Below are 19695 nucleotides of genomic sequence, written 5' to 3'. Positions count from 1 at the left end.
AGCTGGAGGAGCTTTAAGGTCCCTTCAACCCAAACCGTTCCATGATTCTATGAACTAAAGTGGGATGGGCCCAGCCCAGCGGCCGCAGCGCTTTGGAGGTAAAGTGGCTGCGGGTATTTGTTGCCCTTGGCCATGGCACTGTTGGCAGAGGAAACATCCCCTTTTGGAAAGCTTTCTATTCCCAATTATCTCCCTGCTCATCCAGACCTGCCCCGGCACAACCAACCCTCCAGCATCAAATGGAGCAACATCACCCCACGGCACGAGCTGCTGCTCGCCCCGGCACGCTCCCCTCCCTGCCATTGCGGGCTGAAAGCAAAACCTCTGCCCAAACTTCCCTTTCCTTTTCCTGGCAAACTCCTTTCTTATTCCACATCCCTGCTGCCACCCCACTCCCTGCGAAGGGGAGCAGGAGGAGCACGGCTCACACTGAGCTGCAGCAAGAACAAGGGCGACTTTAAGCCCCAGGAGCACCTTTCCCATACTGAGGATGCCCTTTGAGCCCGGCCAAGAACCACACTCAAAGGCTCTCTCCTTGGCACCACCTTCCTCATTCCTGCCCTAGGTCCTGTCCATCCTTATCAAGCTGCAGCGCGGGCTTGGACCTGGAAATATTTACTCCTCCAGCAGCACAGAGGAACCTAATCCTGCCCTGGCCCCAGCGCCAAGGGATTGACGCAAGCGGCCCCCATTCCCAAGCCTGCCCTCCCGCCAGCACATCCATCCCCATTGACCCCACAGTGATTGACAGAGCTGCTGGCACATGGGGAACCCCATCAGGGTTCAGGAAACCCCTATGGGTGCAGCACCCTCATCCCCCAGCAGCATCCACAGCACAGACGTCACGATGGTGGGTTTAGGGTCAAACATTTGGGCCCTTTGAATGGATGGGCTCTGTTGGCAGCAGAAGATGCAGCTGTAGAGATGCAGACGTGGGGAGAAGGGTGTTCGGTGCTCGTGATGGCCGTACCCATGTCCAGTGTCCCCAGTGCCAAGCACAACTCTGGGTATGACACAAGTGTTCACTTTGGCAGCAAATCCCGCCCTGGCTTGACCTTTCCTTCCTGCTAAACCAAGCCTGTGACTCAGTGCAGTGATTGCAGCGTTCCCAGCCAGCGACGAGCCCACCACGGATCACAAACGTTCCATTAATCCCACTTAATCCCATTTGGCCACCGGCGCAGGCAGAGGGCTTCCCCGGTGCCAAACTGGCTGTGAGCCCGGGGTGCTGTGCACACCCCCGGGTGAGGAGGGATAAAAGGGGTTCCATAGCCCGGGGTGAGGCAGAGGGAAGGTCTAGAGGCCATGGCAGGATTTGGATCCGGTGCTGGTGCGGGGCCAGGAGCAGGCAGGTCTGTGCCGGCAGTGAGGAAGTGTCTGAGATGCAATCGGCTGCAGAGGCTGTGCAGCCGCTCAGAGCAGAGGCCCCACATCGCCCTGCCTGTGGGTGCACCCCAGCGCATGGAAAGCTGGAAACAGGCTGGGAACATCCTGATGATCCCGATGGAAACAGGCATCGAGGAGTGAAGGCACCATCCTGGGGCGTGCTGGGAGAAGCCTGCCCTGCTGTGCTGTGCCATGTTGTGCCGTGCCAGCCTCTGGAGGGACGCTCTGTGGCAGCGAAATGCTGGTGAGGTATTCCCATCTTTGGATGCAGAGCCATGGAATCACTGTGCCAGCGCCTCAGCACCCTCACAGGGAAGAGCTTCTGCCTAAGAGCTCATCTCAGTCTCCCCTCGGGCAGGTTAAAGCCATTCCCCTTGGCCTGTCCCTACATCCCTTGTCCCAAGCCCCTTTCCAGCTTTCCTGCAGCCCCTTCAGGCACTGGAGCTGCTCTCAGGTCTCCCCTTCAGGAGCCTTCTCTTCTCCAGGCTGCCCCAGCCCAGCTCTCTCAGCCTGGCTCCAGGTATGAAGGGGATCTGAGCAAATCACCAAGAGCCCCAAGGGGAGCCACGTGCACGGTGGGCTTTGGAAAGCTGGAATTTCTGAGGGTGGGAAAGAGAAAGCCATGGGAAAGGGCCCTGCAGGAGCATTCCTGCTGCTCCCCTCCTGCCCAAGGCCTGGCTGCATCGGGGCTCGGAGCCGCAGCTCCCAGTGGCTGCTCAGGAAACCATGAGGAGACATGAGTTTAACCGGCACCAGACAGACCGGTGATGGGCTGGGACATAGGGGAACCAGCAGCATGGGGGGGTTGCGACACCCCTTCTGGGAAAGGGCTGAGGCTGGATGGGTGCTGGGGAGCAGCTGCAATGCTCCGTGGCTGGAGACACACGGCAGCACACCCAGATGTGCTGTGCCGGCACTAAATGGGCCCTGCCAGCTCCAGATGTGCCACCCTGGCTCCAGATGCCAGCACCCACATTGCCTGGCTCCTAGTGCGCTATCTGAGCCAGATGTGCTCACCCTTGGCGCTGTCCCATCTCCAGATGTGCAGCCCCGCAGTGCCGCCCCGGATCCAGATGTTATAACCTGGTTCACACGTGCTTGTTCCAGGCCCGGATGTGCAGCCCTGTCCCCAGATGTGTGCCCCACAGGGTGTCCTCCCCAGCCCCAGCAGCTCTGCAGACGGGCTGGGATTCCCCTGGGGTCCTCCTTGGCTCAGTGCCCTCCATGCCAGCACCCCCGAGCCACAGCAAAGGCCAACCCCTCTGCCTCCCAAAACTGGTTTTGAGAGATCCATACAAATCCTTTCCTTACAACAGGCATTAAACACTTCCATAACGCAAAGAATCCCCCCTCCCCATCTTGCTCGGGGTGCGTACAGCTCCATGCACAGCAGGGTTATATAGGTTACCCTAACTCCACATTATGGTTCCAGCGTACGGTGAGGCTCCAATGCCGTGGTGGTAGCAGATGGATGCTCTTGCTTTCACCCACCCTTTGCTTCCACACCATGAAACCCCCACGGACCATTCCAGACCCGGAGCAGCTCAGGTCTGTGGCAGAGAGAGGGGGGAATTCAGGTCCCCAGTGTTTCCTCCTCTGAGGGCAGAGGCGGGTGAGCAGTGTGGTATTTCCTGTGGTTGCAGCACTCTAATGAGGTTAACACTGTTACTGAGGTTAACTCTTCAACCGACATGAAAGAGGAAGCCCCGGGCTCTGCAGTGGGGCTGGTTTGGGAGCAGGGGCTCTGTGGTCCATCAGCATCCCCTTAGGACCAGCACGAGCAGAGGGGGTGACAACAACCTCAGCCCTTAAGGAGGTTTTCATTGTGTGCTCCTGGTATTAGCAAAACCACGTTCTTTTACTGGTGGGGCTCCTTCACTGAGCTCCTGCCACCTTGTGCTCCTTGACTCCATCCTAAATCCACTTGGGATGGGCTTCACTTTGCCGGGGTGGCTCCAGATTCTCTGAACACTGAAGGAGCAAAGGAAGCCCTTCCCCCCGGGGCTCCTCTTTAGGGGATGCTGGGTTTCCCCATGGACTGACTCACACTGGAAACTCTCAGCTTCTCTATCTAGGTCAGGCTCGCACTTGCTCATGCTTCTCACAGCGCTCGGCAGCCCCAGCCCCAGGCACAGGGGCCCGGCAGCACGTCCTGAGCGCTGGCAAGGTAAGAACCCCCCCTCCCTGCTCTTCCCAGCTTCCAGCCTGCTCCCACCTGGATCCCGAACCCAAAACCCCTCTTTGTGTGTGTCAGCTGCTGCTTCAGTGTCTTACTTGGGTCCGAGACCCGCTGCCAGCGAAGGCTTCGCATGGTGCGGGTTGCACAAGCGGGACAGCTCTTTCCTCCTGCAGTTTGCATTTCTTCAGCACTGATGTACAAGGAGCCTTTAACAGGGACGAGAGCAGACTGTCACCTCTCCAACAAGGGGAACGGTCCCGTTCCACCTGGCTTCGGAGCTTGCACATGCCTATAAACTGGAATACAACCACATGTGAGCAATCCCAGGGGAGGCAGCGCTGCAATCCCGTCCCAGGGCTGGCAGTGGGGCAGATTTGCTGCATTTTCAACTCTTTTCATACAGCACAAGGTTGGGGTTGATGCTTCCCCCCCCCATTTGTTTTAACTTGCACGTTTGCAGGCGACTGGGAGGCCCTTCAAGCTCTTTTAGTGGGTCAGGTAATAGGAAAGCGCTTGAAATTTGACTCATTCATGAATACTTCAACAGCCCTTAAACCAAATGGGGTCAGCTCACGGAGCAGGGAAACACAGCAGCCCTCGCTGGCGTTCGGAGCCCGGTTTGGGTTGAACAAGAGCATTTTGAAGGCGTTGCAGCTGGTGTGACTCTGGGTCAGTGTCTTCCTCAAGGGGAAACTCGTCTGTAACATCAGATTGTGCCGGGGGCTATTGCTGGTGTGTGTCTCTAGTTCTAGTCTATGGCTCCAGTCATTTCTAGTCTCTGTCTCTAGTTTGAGGCATCCCTGCCATCCGACCCGGAGGGCTGGAGCTGGAGCATCTTCGGGGCCTTTCCAACCCAACCCAATCTGCTTCTATGATTTTAGTTATTGCTGGCTTAAAAAGAAAACTATGGGAGCCCTATGGAAGGCTTGGCTCTGATTTCAGCTCCAGGAGCTGTGTCCTTGTGCTGCTCCAAAGCCATTGAGCCCCATGGGGCTGGGCTTCCCCTTTGAGGGGGTTTCGCCTTGTTGGGTGAATCCAAAGAGGCTGGGGAGGGAGGCGAAGGGAGCAGGTTAAAATTCAGGCGGGATGTGGGATGGAAGTGTGGCTTCTTGGGAAAGAGGGGAATTCCTTGCCTGGGGGTCTGGAAACGGCTTGTCTGGGGCAGGAGCTGCCACAGCAAAGGGGTGGGAAGGACGATGTGAGGATGGGGAAAGCTTCTGTTCCACAAAACCATGTCTGGTGAGGTCTGAGCATCTCCAGGGGTGCAGACTGCAGGGAAAGCCCTCAGGGCGGCCAGCCCCTTGTGTGGCCACCCTTAAAGTGCCTTTTCTTGTGTTTAACTGTGGAAATGGGGAATTCCACATCTTCAGGGTGAGCCCATTGCCTCCTGTCCTGTCCCTGGGCTCCACTGGCAGGAGCCTGGCTCCCGTAGCTCTACTCCACCATCAGACACCTGTGTAAGTGTGATGGGGAAGGGCTGAGGGACCTGGGGGGTTCAGTGTGGAGAAGAGAAGGCTCAGGGGGGACCTGATGGCTCCCTACAAGTGCCTGAGAGGAGGATGGAGCCAGGAGGGGCTGGGCTCTGCTCCCAAGGAACAAGGGATGGGACAAGAGGAACCGGCCTCAAGCTGCCCCAGGGCAGGTTTAGATGGAGCTGAGGAACAATTCCTGCCCCAGAGGGTGCTCAGGCATTGGAACAGGCTGCCCAGGGCAGGGCTGCAGGCACCGTCCCTGCGAGTGTTCACACAGCATGGAGGGGAGGCCTCAGTGCCATGGGGCAGTGGTGGCCGTGGCAGGGCTGGGGAACGGTTGGACTGGGTGAGCTTGAAGGGCTTTTCCCGCCTGGTTGGTTCTAGGATACTTCCCTTCATCTTTCTCCGTGCCCTGGGTTACCAAAGGCTGCAGGAATGTGCTTCTGTGTGAGCAGGAGTGAAGGACTGGGGAAATTCCACAGATAGGAGAACCAAGAGGAATACCACTGGAGATGGGGAAAGTGGCCTCGGGGCTGCTCCCGGGGGCAGACACTGGGGTTCTCAATCCCCGAGGGCCCACGGGCTCATTCCCCCCCCCTCCTCCTGTGAGCACAGCCTTGCCTGACCCCAGAGCCCCAGGGAAATCCTTGCCACGCATCCCCATTGCCGCCTCCGGGATGGTCCCTGCGCATCCCAGGCTGAGGGCGGACGCGGCTGCACGGGGCAGCGGTGTTCCCGGTGTGACAGCTCCCACCTTTCCTCCCTCCAGACTATGCCACGTGCGGGCAGTGAGCACAGCCCAGGCCATGGCGGGGTCCAGCAAGGCTTTGGCACTGCACATCCTGCTCTGCTGCCTGTGTGCAGGTAAGGGGCATCACCGCCACCGACCACTGATCAAACACCGTGGACCTACAGGGAACTGGAGCGGGAGAAGGAAAAGGATGCGGCTACAGCCACGGGTTTAGGGGGAATGCTTCGTTAGCGCTGCAGGGAGCTCCCATTGCACCCTTTTCTTCCCACTCACATCCTTGGAGTGGGGTCACATCCAGCTGCAACGTGGTCCTGCCTTTGCACAGATAGAGCCAGAGCACACTGGTTCCAGGAAGGCAAAAGGAGCCGGATACAGTGCAGAGCTCTCATCTGATAGCGAGGAGCGGCGCAGGGGCTGCTGCCCTAATCTCAGGGGATCAGAGATCTCGAGACAACAGGTTATTTCCCTTGAACGTTAGAGCAGAACCAGCGCTGGTGAAAGGAGGGGTTGTGAGCAGAGGGGAGGAGTCAGGGGGTGCTGGGTTGTGCTGAAGGCAAAGGGGTTTATCCCCATCCCAGAGGGGAGCAAAGGGACGGCCCCCACTGTGGGTCCTGGCGGGCTGCTGCCTGCATCCCAGCAGAGCAGCCCATGAGCATCCCCTGCTCCCACCCGGAGCTGCCCTGACTCAGCGGATGCTGGTGCAGGGGTTGCCAACATCAGGTGCTCGGGACACGTCTGGATCGAGCCCGCTCCGGTGGTGCGGATGGGCACCAACATCTCCATCAACTGCATCTCCACCCTCGGCTGCCCCTGGGCCAAGTTCCGCATCTTCTTCAACTACAGCCACGCTGAGGGGACCCCAGCCCCCCTCAACAGCAGCAGCGTCCAGCTCCGGCTGCGGGAGTTCCGGATGCCCTTTGGGAGCGTGACCTGCTTCGCCCGCTGCCCCAACACCAACATGTACCAGCTCGTGTGCGGCACCACCGTCCTGGCCGGCTGTGAGTACCCCCTGGCTGCAGGGATCCATGGAAGCAAGGGCTTTGGTTTGGCTTGGAAGGGACCTTAAAGCTCCTCCATTTCCAGCCCCTGCCACGGGCAGGGACCCCTTCCACCAGAGCAGCTTGCTCCAAGCCCCTGTGTCCAACCTGGCCTTGAGCACTGCCAGGGATGGGGCAGCCACAGCTTCTCTGGGCACCCTGTGCCAGCACCTCAGCACCCTCACAGGGAAGAGCTTCTGCCTAAGAGCTCATCTCAGTCTCCCCTCTGGCAGGTTAAAGCCATTCCCCTTGGCCTGTCCCTACATCCCTTGTCCCAAGCCCCTCTCCAGGTTTCCTGCAGCCCCTTCAGGCACTGGAGCTGCTCTCAGGTCTCCCCTTCAGGAGCCTTCTCTTCTCCAGGCTGCCCCAGCCCAGCTCTCTCAGCCTGGCTCCAGAGCAGAGCTGCTCCAGCCCTCGCAGCATCTCCATGGCCTCCTCTGCACTCGCTCCAGCAGCTCCACGTCCCTCTTGTGCTGCTGCCCCAGAGCTGGTCACAGCTCTGCAGGCCTTTGTGAAGCCGCCAGCACCGAGGAAGCTGCAGCACTGGTCGGGGCTTTCCACACTCTTTACCTGACTTTGCCTCCACAGACCCTCCGGACCCCCCCAGCAACCTGACCTGCGCCATCCAGGAGCGCTCGGGACACATGGCATGCACATGGGATACAGGGCAGACAACCCACCTGCCCACCCAGTACACCCTCCACCTGCGCAGGTAATTCCCTCGGGATGGAAGCACCGGGATGGAGCCGAGAGGAAGCCCATGGGATGGAGACAGGGCGAGGAGGGAGCGCGGTAACCGGCAGAGCCGGCACATGGCGCTGCGGTCGCCCACAGACGTGGGTGACACCAGGGCTGCTCTGCTGCTGGCACCCGTGCCCTACTTACACTTCCCAAAGCTCCCGGTCCCCTGCTTGCAAACCACACGTTAAACCGTGGCTTTGAACCGGTGGGGTGGACTCTGCGCTCAGTGCCGTGAGCGCTGCATCGTGTCAGAGCACAGCACAGCAATGCACCTGAGCTGGTCTGGCTCTTTCTGAGCTGCAGGGAGTGCTGAGGGTGCAGCCGTGCGTGCACCTTGCACCGCCCAAACCCCGAAACTGAAACTCCAGCCGGGTGCAAAGACTGAACCCGAAGCAGCCGCGCTCCGTGCCGCAGCCCTTCCTACCCAGCCGGGGATGCTCCCTGCCACCGAAGCCCAGGTGACACAAGACTGGCAGCCTTTCAAAGCCAGCCTGACTCAGTTGTTAAAGCAAATGCACTAAATCCCATCATACGGAGGCTTTGTGAAGGGAGGTGATTAACCACCTGCCTAAGCCTGCTTGGGCTCAGACGGAGCTGGGCAGAGAGGGCTGAGAATGTTCTCTGCCAACAGTGATGCTTCCAACACAGGTGCTCCACAGGCAGGACAAGAACTGAGGGCACCACTTTCTAGTTCGCTTTAGGAATGACAGACACTGGCTTTGGAGATGACTGTGCCCCAGTCACAAGCTGCAACCTACAGAGAGCTGCAGCTGCTTTTCCAACGGGTGCATGATGCCTGAGGGGTTCTGACCATGTTGTCTTCTTCCCAGAGTGCGGACAGCAGTGACAGAGGATGCTAAGGAGGATGATGATGATGATGAAGAGGAGGAGAAGGTCTTCCCTGCGGGCTCACTGGTACCAGTGAGCACCCTGCATGGTGGGAACCACTACTCAGCATGGGTGCAGGCCAGCAACGTGCTGGGTGCTGCCCGCTCAGCCCCTCAGCACCTCAACCTGCAGCAGCTCGGTATGTCCATCCCCATCCGTCTGTCCCTCCATCCTGAGCTGCTCTGTGTGCTGGGGCTCTGCGTGACCACAGGCACTGCCCCGAGACATCACTTTAGGGACACCAAGGGAAGGTTGGAACTGGATGAGCTCTAAGCTCCCTTCCAACACAAACCATTCCATGGTTGCATGACCTGCATGAGCACTGCAGCTCACGTGAGGGAGGACAGCCTGCTATGTATGCCAGCCCCCAAACCCATGCTTTCTCTTCTCTCCCCGCAGTGATCCCCGCTCTGCCCCTGGTCACCGGTGCAGAGACAACAGAGACCTCAGCTCCCATCACCACCATCCACTGGAAGAGGCAGACGCTGCTGGGGAGCGTGCGCTGTGAGGAGCGGCACAAAGCCACGGGCAGCGCGGCGTGGCAAGTGAGAGCCTGCAGCCCCAGCCTGCCATGGGCACAGCTGCCGGGGCTGCTGGAGACCCCTGGGCACCCACAGGCCATGGGAGCACCTGGGGTCATTCAAAACCCACCCCTTCGCTTCAGCACCGCCAGCCACGGGCACCCTGCTTCCCTTGCAGGTGGAGGTGTGGGACAGTACGGCCCAGCACGGCTCCCGCTCACAGCACAGCCTGCACAGTGACACCCAGTACGTGTTCCAGGTCCGGTGCCGGCTCAGCGCTGCCGACAGCCCCTGGAGCGCCTGGAGCTCCCCCTTCCTCTACACCACCCCCGAGGCAGGTAAGCTCAGCCTCAGCGCTGCGTTACCCAAGCAGCCAGCAGCTCCTCGGGATGCTCTGTGGGAGCCTGGCCACGGAATGGGAGCTGGCACATCCCTGAAGACACTGCTGGCAGGTATCAGGCATGATGCTGTGGTCCAGGACTGCCGCCACATCACCATCCCCACACTGCCGCTGAGGGATGAGCACTGGCACAAGCTGGCAGCTCATCTCATGCCCTCCAAGCACTCCTGGCCCTGTGGCGTGCTGCAGGTCGTGGTGATTTAGGCAGATTCCTGAGGCTGCTGCAGTATGGGAGGAACAGAAGCGAAACCAGACTGGCTTTGCAAGCACAGGGTTTTCCATACAGAAAGAGGGATGGGATCTGCTTATCCATCTTTGGCAGCTTTTTTGCTCCCCAGCAGCAGGGAGCACCTCTTGCCCTAGCTGGAAAACCCACATCATCCAAGGTGTCCCACCAGCCCCAAACACCCGTTGTCTTGGGTCAACCTCCACCATTGCATCCTGGTTACTAACACCAGGATGAGCTTAGACACTCAGATACCTCAGACTGCAGCAACGGAGACACCCAGCGAGCGATGCCCTCACGTCCTGGTTACAGCGAGGAAGCTGGAGACAAGCTTGCCCTAAAAAAGCATCGCTCACTGCTGTTTGTAGTCTGGGTCACTTCCTCCCCACGGTGGCAGAGCTGTGCACAACGACATTGCTGCTGGGCTCCCAACCTGCATCCCTGCTGCTGCTGGGCTCCCAACCTGCATCCCTGCTGCTGCTGGGCTCCATCACCATCACCAGCCCCATGGGAACCAGCCCTGCATGGAGGCATCAGCCAAGTGGGGCTTTCTGCAAAGGCTGTGCGTGGATGGGAGCCCCATGGCAGGGACGGGTGGGAAGCCCCAGCCGATTCCACTCGGGGTTGCTCATCCCACGCTCCCTCCTGCAGCCCCCGCGGCAGCTCCCGATGTCTGGCGGCGCCTGGGCCCGGCGTTCCCGAACGGCAGCCGCGAGGTGACGGTCTTGATCAAGGTAAGCTCTGGGCTCGGCAGCTGCAGCGCAGTTTCCGTGTGCTTCGCTCCTCCCCTTGGGAGAACAGCGCCAAGAGGCATCGGAAGGCAATGCCCTTCCTAAAGAGCCCTGTGACCAAAGAGATGAGAACAAGAGACCCCAAAGTGGCCTTTGGGGCAAAACCTCTCCCTCCTTGCAAAACCCATCCGTGTTGCACAGCCAAGGGGGGGGGGGGTGTGTGTCTGTCCTGCACGGGGGTGTCTCAGTGCTGGACCACGCACCCATCCCCATGGAGGGTCTGTCTCACCTTCCACAGCCCCTGGCACCCCAGGATGCCCGCGGGAGGATCCTGGGCTACTCCGTGACCGCCGAGATCCCCGTGGGAAGGGTGCTGCTCTGCAACACCTCCAGCGCCGGGTGCAGTGTCCTGGTGCCCCCGGGGGCCCGCACCCTCCGTGTCACCGCTCACAACTCCAAGGGGGCTTCCAGCCCCGCCAACATCACCCTCACCCAGGGCAGCAACAGCCTCGAAGGTAGGATCCAACGCACGCCGAATGCAGCTTTAACTGAGATGGGCTTTTGTCGGCAGGGGAGGGCAGCTTGTGCATCACGGCTTGGGAGCTGCCCTCTTCAGCAGGGGCTGCAGGGCCAGGCCAAGGGGAATGGCTTTAACCTGCCCGAGGGGAGACTGAGATGAGCTCTTAGGCAGAAGCTCTTCCCTGTGAGGGTGCTGAGGCGCTGGCACAGGGTGCCCAGGGAAGCTGTGGCTGCCCCATCCCTGGCAGTGTTCAAGGCCAGGTTGGACACAGGGGCTTGGAGCAAGCTGCTCCAGTGGAAGGGGTCCCTGCCCGTGGCAGGGGTTGGAGCTGGAGGAGCTTTAAGGTCCCTTCCAACACAAACCAGGCTGGGGTTCTATGAAAGCAAGGGGAAAAGGGCCAGCAGAGCTCTGCCTGCTCTGCTGAGGGAACACAGCATCCTTCAGGCAAGGCCGGCATTCCCCGGAGATGGAGATGCTCCACAGTCACGTACCTCAGCCCTTGGCCTCTGAAGGCTGCAGCAACAAGCTTAAACATGAGTTAATCCTGCCTGTGTTGCCTGGCAGGGATGGGCTGTGCCATGGGCTCGGTGCAAAACAGCTCGGTGCCAGGGACACAGCCCCTGCTGTGAGCTGGGTCCTTGCAAGCACAAAGGGAGGGGACAAAACCAACCCTCCCAGGCCGCTTCCCTGCACCACAGGCTGTGGTTTTCCCCACAACCATCACTTTCTCATTTGTGAAAGCTGACTCTTAATGAGCAACAGGGGGGAAAGCCCCATTCAAACTGAGGACAAATCTGTTACTAAAAAGAGACCAGAGAGAAAGAAGGTGGAAAAACCACTCTAATCTCTCCTACTTATCAGAATCATAGCCCTTCTTGCAAGAAATGACAAGTAAAGCATTTCAGAAGAGGCATGACAAAGCTGAAGGTGTGTTTTTGTGATACCTATATGTGAGCACATATAGACATAGTAAACAAGAGCTAGCAGGGCTTGTTTAAAGAGCTTTAAGCTAGATTTGAAGGGGGAAAGGGATAAAACCAGCCTCACTAGAGGTAAGCCTGGGGCAGCACACTAATGTTGGAGGGACTGTGGCCATCAGGTCCTTCAGTCTGCCATCTCAGTGAAGGCAGAGGGTGGAGATGCATATGCCAGCAAAGATGCAAGGGCTCCTGATGTGTTAGAAAACACGAAAGGGTCTAAGAACAGTCATGTAGGAATTAGGGCTTCTCCCTCCAAAAGCGTGGTGGGACCAACAGCCCCACTGAAGGCCAGGTTGGACAGGCCTTGAGCAAGCTGCTCTAGTGGAAGGTATCCCTGCCCATGGCAGGGGTTGGAGCTGGGTGAGCTTTAAGGTCCTTTCCAACCCAAACCATTCCATGATCTGCACTGATGGACACAGCATGGGTAACAAACAAGAAAAGGAGGAGCTGGAAGCCATTGTGCAGAAGGAGAACAGTGATGACATAGTGGCCAGCATGGAAACATGGTGGGATGCCCGGCACAACTGGAGTGCTGCAGTGGATGGCTCTAAACTCTTCAGAAGGGACAGACAAAAGAAGAGGCAGTGGGGTAAGGGACTGTCTAGAGCTTAATGCTGGTGTCAACAGGATTGGGTGTTTATGGGTACAAACCAGGGGGGAAGGACAACAGAGCAGATATCATGGTGGGAGTCTGTTCTAGACCACCCAATCTGGGTGAAGAGGCAGATGAAACAGCCTATAAGCACAGTCTCTAGTTCTTATTCTTGTGGGGGACTTAACTTAGCAGACGTCTGTTGGAAATGCAATACAGCAGAGAGGAGACAGGTTGGGAGGTTCATGGAGCACTGTGGAGGAGAACTGCCCAACACAAACGGTGAGGGAACCGGCTTGGGAAGGCACCCGCTGGACCCATTTGTGAACAGAGAAGGACTTGTGGGCGAGGTGATGGTTGGAGGCTGTGGTGGGCAGAACAACCACAAAGTGTTAGAGGCTCCCTCTTCAGTCCTTAAACATTACCCTGAAAGACTCATTTTGCTTGTGCTTAGCTGACCCTTCCATTCCCTTGCTCTTCCAAGATGAGGTTGGCATACAGACCCCTTTCCATCTCTCTCCACAGAGTTCCCAGCACCAGTGGCTGTGGAGGTCAAGCCTGAGAACCAGAGCAAGGTCCTGGTGGCCTGGCAGCCCCCCAGCCCCAGCAGGAGGCCCCCTCTGTGGTTCATCGTGGAATGGGTTTCCACCACCCCATACAGCCCAAAGGAGCAGTACTTCTGGAAGAAAGTCCCGTACCAGGCAACATACACAGACATCCAAGGTATGTTCCAAGAGTCTTGTTGCTGCTTGGTGCAGTTCATCACGGTGTTATTATAAAGCCAAACTACGTTAAAGGCAGAGCTTCATTTGCAGTTGAGCCCCTGTCCACTGGTTTTGGGGAGTGGGACCATAAAGAGCCCTTAGGGAGCAAGGGGGAATGAAGCAGTAGGAGACATGAGGACAGTCAGGAGGATTTGGACCTCCAGATGAAGGTTACAGGGACAGAGAATGAAGTGACAAGTGAGCTGGCAGGCAGGGAAGGCACACCAGACCCGTGGAGGCCTCTCCAAGCACAGGAGATGCACCAAGACTTGCTTTAGCACCTCTCCTCCCCACCATGCCCAGGGGGACAAGCCTGCAGGTCCTTACCACCCCAGCTTGAGCCCAACAGCACAAGCATCTCAGGACCCATCCCACTCCATTCCTGCATCCCACGTTAATCCTGATGTTTATTGGGCTTTGGAGTCCTTCCTAGCCAGTTACATGATGAAGGTTTTGCTCTCCCACGTGTGTTTTGGGGGACAACTCACGCAATGGCTATTCCAAGGAGACGAAAGACCCGGAGCTGGGCATCCCCCCACACCTCCATCTACTTTCACCATGCAATAACAAGCACTTGGGCAAGCCTAGAGCTTCCACAGCAGCTCACAACCACATTTTAAAGGCAAACCTTGCTTCTTTCCAGCAGAGGCAGGAGCTGGAGGTCACATCAATGTGTCAGTATATGCAGTCTACCCCGATGGAGCCAGCAAACCCAGCTCCAGCCGAGGTAAGCCTGGCTGGGTGGAGAAGCTGCTGCTTGCTGCAATGGGGCTGCAGAGCTCAGCCTGCTGCTTCATTCCTGGTGCTCCCACAGTCTGCCAGCTTTGTGGAATTAGGCTTTAGAAACAAACCATAACCCCCCCACCACTGACCAGAGGAAAGCAGGACTCTGGGTGGGAGCCTCTTGGCTGCAGGACATGAAAATAGCATCTTTTTATCAATGCAGCTGTATGAAAGCCTTCCCTAGCTGATCTTTGCTCCTGTGCACAGACCTAACACAGGAGAGCCACCCTCATTTCACAAGATACACCATTCTCCCTTTCCGTGATAGAAGGGATGAGGTTGCTGCTTTGCACATTGACAGGGAAACATTACAGATAAACCAACATACACAAAACAACGTTTACAGAGACCAAATGGCCACGCCGCAGGTTGCTCTTCCTTATCTTGGGTGCGAAGAAAGTGGCCTTCCATTCTGGAAACTCTTTTAGAGAAGAGCATGGACCAGTTCACAAAGGAAAGCGAGGAGCGTCTTCACCTCCAGCACTGCATGGGTTGGCTTTGGGCGTCCTCAAGAGCTGGGCATACCAGGTCCCTGAGCTGTTCCATCCTGCTGCTGGTCCTCACCCAGGATAACCCATGCACAGCTCAACATCTGAGCACGGAGAACACCTCCCAGCACCACTGTACCTGCTCCATGGATGCCACAGCACAGGCAAAACCTTCATGGATGCTGCAGTGTTCAGTGGTGGTTGGGCAGGTCCATAGAGATAAGGAAGCCATGAAGTCAGATCCAGCTCTTCCAGCACAGCCTAGGAAGGGAAGGGGGGACCCAGGGATGAGCTTAAATAGAGCCCCGGGCACGGGTGTGGGTAGAGGTTCCAGGTGAGGCAGTTCAGGGCCGTTCAGCCCTGTTAGCACCCCGCATCCCCTGACAGAGGCAGCAGTAGCTGCAGGCACCGGTAGCACCTGCGGAGGTCATCAGCTCCCCATCCCTGCTGCCGTGCTATTTAAATAGGCTCTTTGAAGCTGCTCAGATGCTTTCCCTGGGCCAAACCAGCTCCGTGTCTGTGGTCAGCACCCCTCGTGGCTTTGGGAAGGGCACGTATGCCATTTTTCACCCCAAATAGGAGCAAATATTCCTGGCCAGTTCATCCCAGGCTGCTCATGGCTGTTAGCCCTGGCTATTAGGTGTTGCCTATTAGGTGCCTGCCCAGAGAACGGGAAAGAGCAGGGTGTCAGAAGCAGGATGCTCTAGCCTTATCACTAGCAATGGCTTAGGTATGTGTTAAATGCTTAATAAAATAGAGACTTCATCCTTAGCACAGACTCCTTTAACAAAGCTTGGGGGCTCAGGTGGGAAAGTACCAATAAGGGGCAGCAGTGAAGCTCGTGTCTGTGGCCAGGTTTGCCTTCAAAGCACACACAGTGGAGTCCTCCAGCTTGACCCCACAGGCTGAAACTCGCTCCTCATCCCATTCAGATGAGCCTGTCAATCACCAGGAAGGCATTACTGTTCATGTATACATGTTCAGTGTGCCACTGACACAGAACTGCTGAATTCCAGGCTGCACAACACGTATTCCTTCACTTTCCTTCCACAATCCCATATACCTGAAAGATGTTTTGAAGCATCTGCAGCAACTTCAGCTGAGTGGGCTTGTAATGGAGACACCGCTTAGGGGAGTGAAATACTGAACTCCAGGAGCTCTGCTAGGAGATGCGTGTGCTTCAGATGCACAGAATCAGAGGCAACACCTTTCCTGGGATTTTTCTTTCCCTTAGAGAGGAAAAAATTGCATTTGGCCTTGGGTTTGTGTTGGTGTTTGTTAAGGAGAAGAGATCATGGAATCCCAGCATGGTTTGGGTTGGAAGGGACCTTAAAGCTCCTCCAGCTCCATCCCCTGCCACGGGCAGGGACCCCTTCCACTAGAGCAGCTTGCTCCAAGCCCCTGTGTCCAACCTGGCCTTGAACACTGCCAGGGATGGGGCAGCCACAGCTTCTCTGGGCACCCTGTGCCAGGTTCTCAGATCCCAAGGGAATTGCTGAATTTAGCCATGAAGAAAGCTTATTTTAGCAAAGAGACACTTCTTGCTCTTTAGCTGCAGATCTTCCCTCCCTGCACAGCCCATCACACAACCAGATACTATCAGCAGATTCAATCCCATGGTATTCAGGCACTTTGGGAAAGCATCTGCAGGTGCTCATGAAGAATGATGTACAGTTCCTCAGGAAGATGGAATTCTTGTTTCAGGTGCTGAGGGGAGCGATGTGCATGGAAGGTGTTCAATAGTTGGTGTTATGTATTCATCAGCATCTTGTTTAATTGGATCCATGAGAAGTAGGAGATCATGTAGAGTCCAGCCAGAGCTGGAGTTATTAATGTCTTTAGGGGGCTTTACTTTTTCTCATTATTAGTTTTTCTGAATAAGATTTACCAAAACCAAGGTAAGGCACAGCTTCTCTGTCATCCCATAGATGAAGTTATGGGCATTTTCTTTCTCTCCCTAAGTCCCTGCAGAAGACCAGCTCCTGGAGAGCACCTACAGCAGCACCTACAGCGAGCTCTCCCATGGTAAGAACACAGGAGCTGAGGCTGGGTAAGCCAGACCTTTCTCCTTGACCAGAAGTGGAAATTGTAGCCTGAGCAGCACCTGCAGCACCTGGTGATGGGGAAGCGAAAGCTCCTTTGTGCTTTGGAGAGGTCAGGGCCACCAAAGCAGCTTTTTACTCAATGGGGACATGAGACACACGCAGTGCTCTCAGGGATGGATTGCATCCACATAGTGCGTGCCTTCAGTTTCGCTTCCTAATGAGACTTACACTACGTTGTATGTTACAAGTAGGAGGTAAGAGAGCAAGGAAATAGAAGCTAATGTAATGTAGCACAATGGCAGCAGGCTGTTTCAATCTTGCACTTTGAACCAGAGACTCATTTAAGCATTTCCCATCCACTTCTCCAACTTTGGTTATGCTCTGGTGCGCACATCTTCTGCTGTTATGATCTGCTGCATCACTTAAACCAAAGCAAAACCAATGAAAGCTGAAGAATTCACTTCCACGTTTCTGGAAGGTCAGGCTGGGTAGGAAATGGTTAAACACAGTGACCACACTTCTTAGTATCAGTTGAGTGACCTCCTGCCCTGGGCACAGGGATGCTCTGGTCACAGTTTTGCCTTTGCTTCCTTAACTGAGGAGCAAAGGGGCAAGTGAGATGCTGGAGGCTGTCTTAGCAAAGATCTGCCCTTTACATCACCAGACATCATGGCAATGGGGCAACGGGCTGACCTGATTCCTCTCTGTCCTGTTTCAGATGATGACATTGGACTTTTCCTGGGACTGGGCATCAGCGTGGTCGTATTATCGGTTGTTGTCGTAATTCTGATGTTTAAAAAATCAGCCAGAAAAAGGTATGACTTTGACCTCCAGTTTCTGCTCCTCATCTCCAACTCATGCTTTTGTTCCAGAGTGTTTGAAAGCTGCCTGCAGAAACCAGTCCTTTTCACTGCAGCCTGCTCTTTCTGAGGGCAAGTCCACCCATTAGCTGGATTGCTGTATGAAAAGACATCTGTGTGCTCTGTAGCGAGTCAGGGACCAACATAGGGTAAAAAGTCATTCCTCTGTAAAGGCCGGCCTGAGGGCCATGTGATATTATTATAGAGATATGAAGGCAGGGGTAGAAAAAGAGAGGAAAACCATAATCTCCATTGGTAAGTTTTATCCTAGGGTAAAAACACATCCCAGTCTTGGCAAAGGAGGGGATGCTGAAGGCAGAGATTGAAGACTGGAGCACCTGGAAAACTCAACAGAGAGCATCTTAACACTGTTTTTTACCTGCTGTTCCCTAGGCACCCTCACAAACTGGTGCTCATCTATCCCAGGTTGCCCTTTAACTGGAATGGGGATGTCCAGGTGTCCAGGCACTGCTGTCCCTGATGCAGACCCATGGGAATGGGAGACCTCTATGGCACGTGGTGCTGGTCAGACCTTCCCAACCAACCATGAAAGAGGGGAGAGGAGAGCATTTAGCTTCCAGGCTTGCACCACCACGAATCAAATCAGGGTGGGGGGGTAAAAGGTTGAAAGATGAAGAGCTGGAGTCCAAATGGAGCTTCCAGGCCATCCTTAAAGGATGGATGCATTTTGTGTGCCCTCCTACTGAGCGACATTTCATCCCGCATGAAGAATAAGTGACTAATAGCACGGACTAACACCTTGGGGTTTATTTGTTTTTTTTGGCACAGAATTCATGCCCTGGTTGTGTCAATCCTGCCAAAATGGCTGTTTGAAGACATCCCCCACATGGAAAACAGCAGCATGGTGAAGTTGCTCCAGGTAACTGCACCGTGAGCTCCCAGCTTTGCTTCACTTGCCTCCCCTTAGTTTAAAGCTTGCTCCAGAGCTGTGAGAAACAAGGGTGGGAAAAGAACTGAGCTCTAATGGACCAGGAACTGATCAGGAATCTCTTACCCAGGCAGTTGCAAAGCGCATGGGAGCCCAGCTTAGCTGAGGTCTTTAAACCTTGCCTCAATGTGCTTTTTATTGCATATATTATATTGACCACAGTGGATGCAAGCTGCCTTGAAGGGCATGCAGAAGCATAGAGACAGGCACAGCTGCTCCCTGTCTTCTCTCATCCACCTCACTGCAGTCTCATTCACAGAGGGGACTGGATGAGGGAGGTTGGAAGACAGGATGCAGACACCAAGTCATTGCCCCATTTCTTCCTTGGGATGCTCCAATGATAGCTCTCCCGTTGGTAAAAATCTGCCAGTTTGTTGCTACCCCAATCATTTTCCCTGCAGGAAAACAGTGATTTCCTGAGGACCAGCCTCCATGAGCCGTTCGTGGACACCAGGGACCCCGCAGTTATGGAAGTAGAGGAGATGCCAGCACACGAGGAGTACAAGAACATAGTCACCAGAAGGAATCCCAGCAGAGAGATCCCCAAGGACGGGGAGCTCAAGGAGAGCACGGTGCCTGCTACCGCCATGCCCTTCGAGCACATCAGTGACTACAAACCTCAGGTGTCCGATGGGAACGCGCTGGGATACGTAGCAGCCAATATTTACCAAACACAGCCCCCAGCATCCCTCCCAGAACCGGAGACAAACCTCTTCTTCAGAGACTACACGAGCCCCTTTCCCCACACGTGGGACGGGGAGGGAGGGGGACACCACGTCTGCCTGCTGGAGCACATCAACCTCGTCCTGAGCAACAGCCAGAGCGGGCAAAGCCACACGTTCAGCTCAACGCAGGCGGGATGTGGCTCCATCCTGGACAACCAGTGGGGACACGCTGCGGCCGGTGAGGTTCAAGAGCAAATGCTGGTCCCCGATGAGCTGCTCTCCTGCCTGCGAGCCACAAATGGGCAGTCGGTGGATATAAACCCCTGCTTTCCACAGAACATCGGAAGATTACTTTGAGGGATGGTGCAGCTCTGTTTAAAAACCCCCAAAGTGATGATCATGGCACATGTCAGCCTCGGAGACCGCAAACAGCAGTCATAGAAAGGTTTGGGTTGGAAGGGAGCATAAAGCTCCTCCAGCTCCAACCCCTGCCACGGGCAGGGACACCTTCCACTAGAGCAGCTTGCTCCAAGCCCCTGTGTCCAACCTGGCCTTGAGCACTGCCAGGGATGGGCCAAAACCTCCAAATCTGAAAGTCTTGTGGCTGCTGGAATGTTTTGGCCACTACATCACAACCTTAAACTTACCTCACTTTGTCACAAGCATAAACCCCATAAAACCTGCATTCCCATGGGAATGGAAATACAAACCGGGTGA

General features: G+C 56.1%; 1 protein-coding gene across 1 annotated transcript; it reads left to right on the top strand.

Moving 5' to 3' along the window:
* The first annotated feature begins 3401 nt into the window (after window positions 1-3401).
* Window positions 3402-19335, top strand: IL23R (interleukin 23 receptor). Its single transcript, XM_057399232.1, has 15 exons — window positions 3402-3553; window positions 5807-5901; window positions 6493-6786; window positions 7414-7537; window positions 8397-8593; window positions 8854-8999; window positions 9154-9313; window positions 10253-10335; window positions 10631-10847; window positions 12950-13147; window positions 13832-13915; window positions 16422-16484; window positions 17223-17319; window positions 18154-18244; window positions 18715-19335. The coding sequence occupies exons 2-15, from the start codon at window positions 5844-5846 to the stop codon at window positions 19333-19335; spliced, it is 2433 nt and encodes an 810-aa protein (XP_057255215.1). The 5' UTR covers window positions 3402-3553; window positions 5807-5843.
* The last annotated feature ends 360 nt before the right edge of the window (window positions 19336-19695 follow it).

The sequence above is a fragment of the Pezoporus wallicus genome, unplaced genomic scaffold, assembly GCF_028554395.1.
Source record: "Pezoporus wallicus isolate ANWC-B61680 ecotype Strahan unplaced genomic scaffold, APGP_CSIRO_Pwel_v1 contig_11395, whole genome shotgun sequence".
NCBI lineage: Eukaryota > Metazoa > Chordata > Aves > Psittaciformes > Psittacidae > Pezoporus > Pezoporus wallicus.
This window is presented reverse-complemented; position numbering and strand designations above follow the sequence as displayed.